The sequence below is a fragment of the Condylura cristata genome, unplaced genomic scaffold (assembly GCF_000260355.1).
Source record: "Condylura cristata isolate star-nosed mole 26May11 unplaced genomic scaffold, ConCri1.0 scaffold00011, whole genome shotgun sequence".
Classification (NCBI taxonomy): domain Eukaryota; kingdom Metazoa; phylum Chordata; class Mammalia; order Eulipotyphla; family Talpidae; genus Condylura; species Condylura cristata.
Window position 1 is genome coordinate 8,796,995 of NW_004567112.1, and position 11,805 is coordinate 8,808,799.

At 39.0% G+C, this 11,805-nt stretch overlaps 1 protein-coding gene across 1 annotated transcript in view; it reads right to left on the reverse strand.

The window, feature by feature from the left end:
- FAM160B1 (family with sequence similarity 160, member B1) overlaps positions 1 to 7,825 on the reverse strand; it is a 22,633-nt gene extending 14,808 nt beyond the window's left edge. The window contains exons 1-6 of the mRNA XM_012723458.1: positions 7,808 to 7,825; positions 7,317 to 7,395; positions 3,382 to 3,551; positions 1,433 to 1,537; positions 871 to 993; positions 15 to 95 (exon numbers count right to left, since the gene is read on the reverse strand). Of these exons, the coding sequence (XP_012578912.1) occupies positions 15 to 95; positions 871 to 993; positions 1,433 to 1,537; positions 3,382 to 3,551; positions 7,317 to 7,395; positions 7,808 to 7,825 (576 nt within the window). The remainder of the gene's footprint in view (positions 1 to 14; positions 96 to 870; positions 994 to 1,432; positions 1,538 to 3,381; positions 3,552 to 7,316; positions 7,396 to 7,807) is intronic.
- Positions 7,826 to 11,805: the final 3,980 nt, after the last annotated feature.

Here is an 11,805-nt window from a genome sequence, read left to right on the forward strand (position 1 = left end):
GGCCCCGCGCCCGCCGGCGAGGCATCCTGACCCCGGCCCGGGTCTGCTGAGGTGGCATCCGGGGCTACCTTGGGCGCGAAGGGCTTCCATTTATTCTGAAAGGAAGTACGTGCGTGCTGTGAGGGTCACAACAGGGGTTCAGAACGCAGAAATTTTGGTGGTGTTTCCTCTGACACCCCAATGTCCAGCCAGTGCGGCGACGGACACAGTACGGCAGTGAGACACTGGGCCGCGACGGCTCTGCGGGCACCCGGGCCGCGCCTCTCACGGCCTGCACAGCCTCACACGGCCGCAACAGGCGTCGGGGTGTGACCTGGCCTCAACCTTTTTAAGAGGAAGTCAAAATAATTTAAAAAAAAAAAAATTGTTTTCACTGCTGGAAAAAAGTGACTGGGAACAGAAAGTACACAAAAAACTGTTTTCTAATTTGAACTGAAAGGAAAATCCAAAGTGTCTGTTGGCTCAGGTAAACCGACTGGTGACTTCCGCCACCAAAGGGCAGTACAAACAAGCAGGGCCACCGCAGCTGTATCGGGGGGCGCGGTGACCCGTCAGCTGGTGCCGCCCACTCCCCGGCAGGGCCCCCGCAGCCCCTCAGTGGAGCAGAGGAGCCGCACCCCCTCAGCCCAGCGCTGTGCCTGCCCCGCCCCTCCAGTGTCCCCCACACCTGGCTCAACATTCCTGGGAAGTCACTTTTCTCAGGAGATTTCATGTTAAAATGTAACAGTGATCTTAAATGAAAATTCTGGGAAGTAAAACAACCTCCTTGACATCCACAAAATAAAATTCTTTCTAATATTACTTACAGAATTAAATTCTTCTAGTAATTTTCATATTAGCATACTCAGAAGGATGACAGAAGTACCATACCTCCAAGAAAAAATTAACCAGGTAGGGGTCTTGTTTCAGCTTTGCACACACGATACAAAGAAACTGTATTTCTTCATTTTCAGTTGGGGTTGCAAGGACTTCACCACAGAGTCTAATTAATTTCTGTAAAAAATTTTTTTAAAACTTAGGTTATCTTTTACAGATAGGCAGTCTTCCATTTATTAAGGGTATCTAAATTTTTCAAATAATACAAATACTTTCCATTATTTAGACAGAACACTATTTACAATTTTATATATCAAAATAAATGTACTCTTTCAAAACAAATTTACTGATAATAAGTTTTTCAAATATATTACCCTAAAAAAAAAATCAATGAAGTAGATAACAAACTCCTGAGATGTCATGGAGATATATAAATGTAAAGGATAAGGATTTGAACATTTAATACCATTTCACGCATAAAGGAAGCTCAAGTATTTGCTATTATGCTGCATGCCATTTCTAGAATAATTTTCTGTATTAACTTTCACTCTTAGGAGAAGCATATACAATTATTCCTGTACTACAACAATCAAACAATTTTACCAGAACTAGATACCTGCACTGGCCTGTGCACGTTAATGTGTGGAAGCAGTGGCTGCCGGATCCGCCCCAGGAGTTTCGTATAGAACACCAAGACCTGCTGCTTCATTCCAGGAGGGCACTGGCGACAGGTAAAAAGGAAAGTAGTCAAGAAAAGAAAGTAAATGCAAACACAATTACTCAAAAGCTTAAAAAAGGGGAGAGGCAATGTTTTTGAATGTGTTATCCCAAAAAGTCAGTGTACCCAGCAGGTTAATGACTTTGCCAGAAGTCTAAGTCAGATTACTAAGAGTTAATATTAACAGCTGGTACTATAGAAATAAAATTACATCTGGGATATAGCAGGGCCCCAGACACACATAATTACAAACAGCCTGGTGATAGTATGTTACTGAGGTTAGAGTTTGCTTCAGGTAACATCAACCTGCTTAGAGCCCAAAAGTGAGGATAACAGGAAACTTAAGATCATTAACTCCCTGGTCAAGGCGAAGGCAGGATCTTATTCCACTAGTGACACATAAACAATAATACCCTATAACACCCTATCATACGCAGACACAGATACACCAAGGAGTAAATAAAACCTTGTAGATACACATACATGCAAACAAAAGGACTCCTATATAAAAACAGTTGTGACTTATTCCAACAATGATGCTCTAAATTAGTTGCAAAATTATTTACACTGTGATTGTTCTACTTATTCAATATTTAATAAGTTATAAGTTTTAAATATTTACTGAAAAGGAGTAAATTTGATTACTCACACTGTAGATTAAGAGAACATGAATTAACAAGGCTATACTTTCTATAATTAACCTGCTTATACTGCTACACATTTAAAAGAGCCACAAATGAGCATCATCATAGACATACTGTCTGGCAATAGTATAAACATACAATCTTAAGCACAATAATGATTTTTTAAGATTGCAAATACCTGGCATTGTTCAGATAAAATATGAATATTTATAATCATCCATTACCAAAATAAATTCACCAGTACAATTACTAACATCTACACAAAAATCAGTACTATGCACTAGTGTTGTGCAATCCTCTTTAAGGGAGAAAGAATGGAGAAGAAAAATGAATTGCAGGATATTAAGGAGCAGATGTGTTACCTAGAAGATATAATGAATATAACCTGAAAATGAATTGAAAAAAATGAACTGGAGAAAAATGAATCAGATTATTATAGATTTAAAAGGCGATATGTCTTTATTATTATTCACAACTCTTGATGTTTAAATGTATCTACTAACTTGGGTATGATGGTTGTTTTAATTTGGGACTCACACGTGTTACAGAAATTCACAGAACTACTGATGTTTTAGAGTTGGGGAGATTCCCATGGCAAGTACCACCTTGTTTTTAAAATGTAGGAAAATTAACCTTGCTGAAAGTCATAGTGTATTAGCAAGAAACAAAGACCTTCTAACCCAAACCCCATGTTCTTCCCCTGCTCAACCATGAGACTTGAAACTTGCCTTCATAAGTATGAAAGTTTTGTGATACAGAATATTATCTATATATCAGTTTTATAAAGCTTCCTCAAGAGTCCTTAAAAACTTGAATTGTCTTCATTCATCAGTATAATTATTTTCAAAATAATCAAGAACATTTTCTTTCAGGACTGAAAAATAATTGCTACTTTTATAACACAATTTTCAATGGATTCCTTATCATTTCCTTGTCTTCTGAGCACAAGCACTAGAGTTTATTTTCATGAAGGCTTACATTGTACTTTTAAATGGCCTAAGAGCCAGGTGTTACCTAGAGCATCCGGGAGCTCTGCCATCTCTACAGAAAGTCACCTTCAAATAGGCAGCACAGTTTTCTTCTCCCTGCACTGCTGACTTGAGTCCTGCCACCTTAATACTTATCTCTTGGCAAGGTCTTTATCTTTAAGACAATAAGGCATATATTACATGCCCGAGAACAAGATATGGACTAGGAACTTACATCAGCTTTCCCCAAGGTATATAATGTTTCCAAGATCTTGTGATGGAGCAAGTATTCCATGCATGGCCCCGTCTCTCCAGATTCCCGTTCGTTTTCTTCTTGTACCAATATATCTAACATCTGTTCCAGATGAGATGGAATATTTGTATCTGTCACTGGGGCTTTATCATCTAAACAATAAAAGACATTTATCAAACATTCAAACTCCATATTTGCAATTAAAATACTCTTTATTTCCCCATTCTTATTCAAACTAAGAAAAATATGAACTATAAGTGAGGTTTATACTATGGTATACTAATCTCTTAAAATTCAGATGATAGTTTGGGCCATATTCTTACTCAAAAACTGAACCAGTTTTCTGAAATATATTCTATCAGCTAAATTTCATGTATAATTTGAAAACAAGAGCAAACTCGTGGGAACATGATCAGGAGAAATACATGTAACAAGAATTTTGTGTGAATGAAAATTTTTTTTTTCAATGAGCCAATTCAGAAGATATGAATTTTAAAATTTCTATAGGAACAGGTTGGTCTTCCACATTAAGCTGAATGTCTCTGTTGACACTCAGCACTTGCAGAATCTACAAAGCACGATCCAGTGTGCCATGTATTTAGCATGTTACTTGGTTTGTACATGCCTGCCACATGTATTTACTGAGGAAGCCCTAACACTAAGCCATGTTATGGGACTTGGAGTTGCACAGGTTGGCCTCAAGTCTCAGGGCCGTTCCCGTTAGCGAGCCAGCTGCCACAGTGCTATATGAATTCAGTGAAAGAATGTGTATAAAGCCCTGGCCTTAACTCGTAGAAATCAAGAAATGCTAATTTAATATATCTCATTTCAGTCTTCTAAAATGAGTAGCCTAGATAAGAAAAGATAATTTGTAAGTTCATTTGAAATTTACTTTAAAAAAAAAAAAAGATTTATTTATTTATGCATACAGAACTGGGGTACAGGCCAGAGGTGCAGGGGCAGTGAGAGGTTTCACCAGAGACAGAGTGGGGAGCAGAACAGGCTGACTGAGGAGGCACACTGCTGAGGGGAGCAGCGGGCGGGTCAGGAGAGGTCTGCCGCGCCCTGTGGTCACCTCCGGGGCAGGCAGGGATCGAACTCGTGCTGAAGTGACATTAGCTTAGTAGTGCTGTGCTTTAACCCACTGCGCCTCCAGGGAGGGCCCAAAATTTACTTTTTAACAGTGTTTTTCCCCTCTACTTGCAGACTTAAAGACTTTTAAAATCTGAGAAACAAAGGCACTATAATCTTGACCTGAGAGGGCTGAGATCCCAGCTCCCTAAAACAAGGTCTGGTTCCTGCACCCAGCCCCTTTCATTCTTAGGTCTCTGTGCTTTTGCTATGCTCGTCCTTCTCCCTGGCACACCTCCTTTATCTACCTCAAAATCCTCTACTCACCCTTTAAAAGCTTCTCTGGACCCTCCATGCCTCCTCTTATTTTTCTGTTTTTTGTTCTGTATCTGACACACTTATTTGCTGTATATTTTATTGTAATGTACAATTTAGTTAGTACAATTACTGTAATGTACAAATGTTTGCTTCTGCTACCCAACTCCCAAAAATCCTTTAACCAAGAACTTTAAGCATTCTCCTTAAAGCATTTCCTTGCAGTGGGGGAGGCGGGGTGCTGGTAGGCATAATTCAAAGCAGCTCCTCTCAAAAATGTGTTTCTATAGATTTGCTATCTATATATCCAAAGAAATTAGAGATTATATTTAACATGTAAAGATAGGCAGATGATACACACATTCTTTCATTTTATTTATTTACACAAATACTATTTTTTTTTCTTTTAAAGGCAGGTCACCTCTCACTCACCAGTATGCCAACTTCTCGTTTTTTCATGTTTCCTCTCACTTAAATGACACACGTCCACCTGCCATCTCCTGCTGTGTGCCTGCACATCCCCCAAAGGGCCATAGTGCTCTGTGGCCCTGACACTGTGCCCCGGCGGGACAAATCCACCCCTGCCATGTTTTAATAAAGGTGTACTGAAAGAGGAATTCTTGTTCTCCTACACAGTGTTGATGGCCACTTCTGTGCTGCAACAGAACTGAGCAGCTGCAACAACGACTGTTGCCTAAGAGTCTGTAATATGCTGTCTGGCCCTTTATAGGAAAAAAAGCCTAATTAATTCATACTCCCAACCTTCCTGAGTTGTTCACTGAGAAAAACAGAACCATAAAGCAACTCCCAAAGACTCCCTCCATCTACCCTTTTTCTCCAGTGGTGTGTCCTGCTTCCTTATTTTTATGAACTACTCACAACCTAGGAAGGCTCCGCTTGTACACTAGATCCCACCTGGCTTTGCCTATTAAAGACACTGCCTAGAAATTCTCTTGTTCCCTAATGACTCCTTATTTACCTTTTCCTGTCTATTAGATCAGCCCCAACTAATTGTAAATTGCAGCACCTACTATCTTTTAAAAAATGTTTAAACCCTCTCTTGAGGCCCTGCTCTGGAAATTGGTCCATTTCTGTTTCCTTTTGCACCATGGAGAAAGGAGTCTATACACACTGTCCATTCATGTTGTGTTTTCTGTTACACTTATCCCAATGTGGTCTCTCTCTACCCTGTCATTATTAAGAGCACCAATGAGCTCCTTATAACTAAATCCAATGATCCACTCTTGGTCCTCATTAACTTGACCTCAGCATCAATGGACACAATTCACCCCTCTCTCCTCTCCTAGCTTCTAGCTCTTGGTGGTCTTCTGCCTCACTGACAGAAGCGAAATGTCATCTGCTATGGTTCTCTCAACAATGAGCTAAGGGCTCAGTTCCTGAACCTCTCTTCATCCATCCTTAGTCCCTAGATAACCTCATCCAATGTCAATGCTTTAAATTCAGAATATGTTGATGACTCAACCTCATATTTCTGGTTTAGATCTCTACCCTGAATTCCACATTCCCATTTTCAAACATCTGGATGTATGAGCTTCTTAAACCTAACATGTCCCATTACCCAGACAAACCTGTCCTGGGTCCAGTCTTCTCACCCTAAGTGGCGCCCTCCCATTTTTCCATCTGTCTAAGGCTCTGGACATTATCCTTGGCTCTTATTCTCTAATACCCAGTATCTTATCCACCAACAAGCTCCCTTCAAAGTAAACCACAAAGGCAATCACTTCTTACCAACCCCGCCCTGGCCTGAGTGGCCATCACCTTCTCCGACCACTGCACCTGCCCCTAACTGTTCCACCTGCTTCACCATTGTATCCACTCAATCTAAGTTTTCCCTTTTAAAACAGATTATGTTACATTTCTGTTCAAAACCGCTGAAAGGCCTCCCACTTTAGAGTAAAACCCAAAGTCCTTGCAGTGGCTTACAAGGCCTGGGGTGAATCTGAACCCGCACCTGCGGGCTGGCCTCTCCACCACTGCCTTCCTAGCTCACCTGGCTCTTGGCAGACTTAGCTGGGTCCTGAATATGTCAAACATATTCTGTGTGCTCCTGTCTCAGAGTTCATCACTAGGCCCCTGCCCCTCAAGGCTGCTTCTCTCTCCTTCCAGCTTCAGCTCAAAAGTCACCTGGGCAATTAGGCTGTCTCTGACCTTAATCAACCAGTTGCTTCACCCCCACTTGCAAAAGCATACCCCCCCAGGCTGCTTCATTTTCTCCTTAACACTTAACATGGACACATTGTGTTTATTTGTCTATTGTTTGCTTTTCCCACCAATACACTCTTGTTAGGTCAGAGATTTTGTCTAACTATTCTGTCTCCCAGCGTCTAGAACCTACACATTGTAGTTGTTCAGTAGATATTTTCTGAATGAATCTAAACAATTAAGAGGAAAATAAAAGTGGAATTACAGCTAAAATAAAATATTTATAAAGTTTAAATAAAACTAACTTTGCAAGCCAGTGTGTCAGCATTTCACAAATTCTTTTTCATAAATGTTAGCATGCTTCTTACCTGAAGTTTCTATGTAGTAATGGGTAATTGCCTTCCAGTGATAAACAAAATCTTCTTGTAGAGGAAGAGATGGTGCAAGCTATAAAAAAAGACACACAAAAGATCCAACAATTAAGAAAATGGCTTTGAAGGTTTCCTACATAAAATATAACTGCATTTGTCCACTAATAATAGAAAAGCAGAGTAAAAATAGGGTGGACTTTAAGCAAAACCCAAGGAAGCAAAAGTGGTTGTGAAAGAAAAAAACACATTTATAAATGTTCTTATTAACTACAGTATTGGAACTTCACCCTCCCTCTGAAAATCAGTACTTTCAAACAGTATTCTATTACTATTAAGTATCAGTAAAATGGAATTTTTGATAACCAGAGATCTTTGTACCTAGGACTTTGAAATCCCAACTGTACAGAAGAGCTATATAATTAGTTACACATCACCAACATCAGACATATACCAAAGTCAACCTGTAGTCAGATTCCAACTGCTCCTACTTTCAGAGACTTAGTCATGTCTTATATATATATATATATATATATGTAAGCTTGATTTAGGCAAAATAACCACATAAACAAGACACTACCCATTTAAATCCCACAAAGCCAAAAATGTTTTACATTATAGCTTGAAGACCAAAATGATCTCCATTTAGCCATCTCAAAGTGAACCTACAAGAATTTCAAGTATGTGTCAAATGAACAGGAAAAGACACGAATGCACCTTGTACACTGTTTTTTTTTTTTTTTGAAGATTTATTTTTATTTTTTTATGCATAAGAGTGAGAGGATTCACCAGAGACAGAGTGGGGAGCAAGACAGGCATACTGACTGAAATATACAGCTGAGGGGAGCAGCAAGCTAGACAGGAGAGGTCTGCTGCGCCATGTGGGTCAGCTCCAGGGCAGAGATCGAACCCATGCAGCAGTGGCTGATGACAGCTTCATAGCAGTGAGACTTAACCCCTGAGCCACGAAGGAGACCCACTTTTTTTCTTTAAGAGAGTGAGAGCAAGAGAGAACTTCCTTAGTCTTCATGCCAACATTAAATTTTGGTCAGAAAGCACAAAGCTGATCCAGGTAACTGAATAATAAATGGGTTTGTATTCTGCAAACATCAACTGGAGCAGAATAACCTTTCATTTTCATATACTTCATGTAAACGGAGGGCCCTTGTGAAATTTTGATGTCTTAGTGTCCCAGCAAGACCTCAACATTCAATTCTGGTTCAAACAATATCCTGATTAGGAACACTGGTCACAGAGAAGTGTTTCAATACAGAAAATGGAAAGTACTTGGGAAAAACACAGAGCTGAAAACTGTTTGGTAGTCATTAGCCTCTTCACACCAGCTCTTTGCCAATTCACACCTCTATGAACAGACAGGATTAAGAGAAAATACGAAGCACACAGCTTCAAACAGAATGCCATGAAATTTTTTAAAACTTCAGGATAGTTAACATACATCTTTAATGTGAAAGCCTTTGGGGTTAGAATTCTTCAAGAAGACTTTGGAGAGAGAAATAACATGTGGGAGAATGAGAATAAAATTAGAAAACCAGGAATGAAATAACCTGGGAAAACAGAATATCTTGCTGAAATGTTTAGGTGAAAAAATCCACTCTAATCAGCTACTTGTTTTTAGAAGCCTCTTCATTATATACATATAAATTGGACCTGGTTTTTAGAGAACAACTTAATATATTTAAATGTATTATTGTTTGGGACAAACCCAAATGAAACTTGATGTTTCAAGAAATGTATCCTGTTTCTTAAATATAAGTGTTGTAATTTGGTAACCTCAAGGAAATTCCTGGGTATATATGAGCTACAGCATCCTGTTCCAGACTTGATTCTTGTATAAGGCGTGTCACTAACTTGAGGAACTCTGCTGCTACTGCGAAGTTCAAAGCAGGATTATTATGTGGGCCTCCCTCTCTCCCTAGGTTATATTTAAACAAGAAACCTATTTAAGTGGACAAGGAAACAGTTCTAAATGGCTAATAACTTAGTTTAGCAATAACCTTGTTCAAACTTGAACACATTTTTTTATTTATATAGAACATAGTAAATCTACCTTTCATTACCAATTCTAACATGCAAAATAACCTTTTTTATCATTTCAAAAAAATGTATGCTCTAGAAGAGAAAAATGGGGAAGATGTGTGAATTAGCATACAGGGATTCAAACCTGAGGTAAACTTTTAAAAAACAGAGACTAAATATTTGAAGGTTCATTCAGTCACTATATCAACACTGACAAGAACCCAACCTGGGCATCATTTTCCAGGAAGTCAGGTTTTCTGCCTCGCTGTGGCCTGAGGCGCCTGCTGCTCCCTGTTAGCCCCTGTGGCATGTGTGAAATACTGAGTTAGCCACCTCTCCCAGCAGGCTGCCAACTCTCCAAGGCCAGGGCCCTGCCATCTTTCTCAGAGCAGAACCCCCAAGTTCCAATTCTGTAATGGCCGATAGGGAGCGCTCACTTATATTTATTGAGAGTAAATGAACAATGCAGCAGTTGCTAGGTGCCAGCTCAAAGTGCTACAAAGTTTACACTTACTGTGTGGTCTTAATTCTCACAACAAACTCCTATTAAGAACCAAAGCTAGCTAATTGCCTTGGCAAATGAAACCCTACTTGCAATTAGAAACCCAAAAGTCCTTCTCCTAAGTTCCTCACAAAGGATTTACTTTGATATTTCTGATGCAAACCAGTGTTCTGAAAGTTCATTTGTTTACTGTCTCACACTCAGGTATCATGAATATTCTATACCTGGATTTTTTTAAAAAAAATGCTTCTTCCAGTAACTTTCTTCTCGCCCTTCCTATCTTCTCTGGCCTGCAAGTTCATCTGGAGTCTCACTCAGTGCCTCCTTCGACAATACCAACCCTCAAGAGGTTGCTCCCTTCCTCCGAGAGAACTCACTAGCCAACCAATCATCATCATGCTTAGCATTTATTAAGTGCTTACTGTGTGTCAGGCACCGCACTAAGCACTTCATGGGTATTATCTTAACTTTCAGAACAATACTATGAGGTCAGTATAAGTGTTTCTATATTGCAATGAGGAAAGTGAAATGTACAAAGATTAAGTAACTCTTTGGTGTAAAAGTAAGGGACAGAGACAGGACTAGAACCCAGTTCTGTCTGGTTCTAGGGGCTGGGTCACACTCTTGTTCATTCCTTGTATTTTCCCTGGTGTGTTTGTCTCCCCAATTAGAGTGCAGGCATCCTGAACATGAATTCAGACCGTTAAATTGACGCCCTCATTGCATCATGCATTCACGGTGGGCTTCTTAATATTTGTTGAATGATTGAAGGCTGAAGTTAGTGGAAAAAGAAAAAAAAAAAAAAAACAATACTTAAAGGGCTATGTATTTTTCAAGTTTTAACTCCCAGTGCAGAGTTTTTAAAGAATTGCCAGTCCCAACAACCACCAACTGTGAACTATAATTCGGAAAGAGAACACTGCCTTCAAATTCTAAAAAATGACTTTCACTGATTATTTAAAATAAATAAAACTGTCTTCCCTGACAGTGCCCTTTATCTTCTAGGGGAAAAAAATCTGCCCTCAAAGGATGGAACTGCCAGGAATTTAAAAGGAGTCAACACCCCAGCAGATTACCTAACACAGAATAGGCCCTCAACAAATATTGAAATGTACTAACTGGAAGGTGTTATATGCATCCTTTGGAGAAGGTATGGTAAAAGAATTCAGTCTAATCTCAGAACTAACTAGGAGAGCCCTGACTTTGAACTTAAGCTTATAAAACTGGCCAGCAGGGTAGATTGATTTCATGAGAATCTTACTGGCCCATTATTTTTATATTGTGGAAAGACTTATTTCTGAAAAGGAAGACAAGAACTACTTCGCAGTAGTTTTGTTTTTTTTTTTTTAATAAAGGTGTGAATTTCTTTCCCAAACACAAATATTTCAGCTTAATAACTCATTTCTAAAATACTAGTCTTTGAAAATACAGGTGATATTTTTTCCTTGTAAATAGTTAACAAGAGAAACCACTAATTAAACAGTTAAGGAACCCTGTACATTAAAACCGCATTTAAGCGAGTGTTTCTGGTAAACCCTAAAAAGCCACTTGAAGGCTGCTGCAATCAAATAAAGAAACCTAGGAAGTTATATTACCAAGTTGGTTGGGAAGATGTCAGACTCACACAAGGACACAAATAAAAAGAGGTCAAGCTGGTCTCTGCATCTCCAATCTGCACAATCAGGATAATAATATTAACAGCAAGACTATATCAAAAACTTTGAAACTAGAAATTAAGAGTACAGAGAAAAGCCAATAAAATGAACTAAAGCATTATAAGATTCATTTATAGGAGAAAATGTCAAACAAATAAATACACTGGATTGAAAAAAATGAAACCAATCTTGGGTTAGGAAAAAACATCCACATATCACCAGGATGGCTTATTTATTATCATTAGTATGAACTCACTGACAAGAAAATGTTGAGAAGAAAAAAGTGTACCTCCAA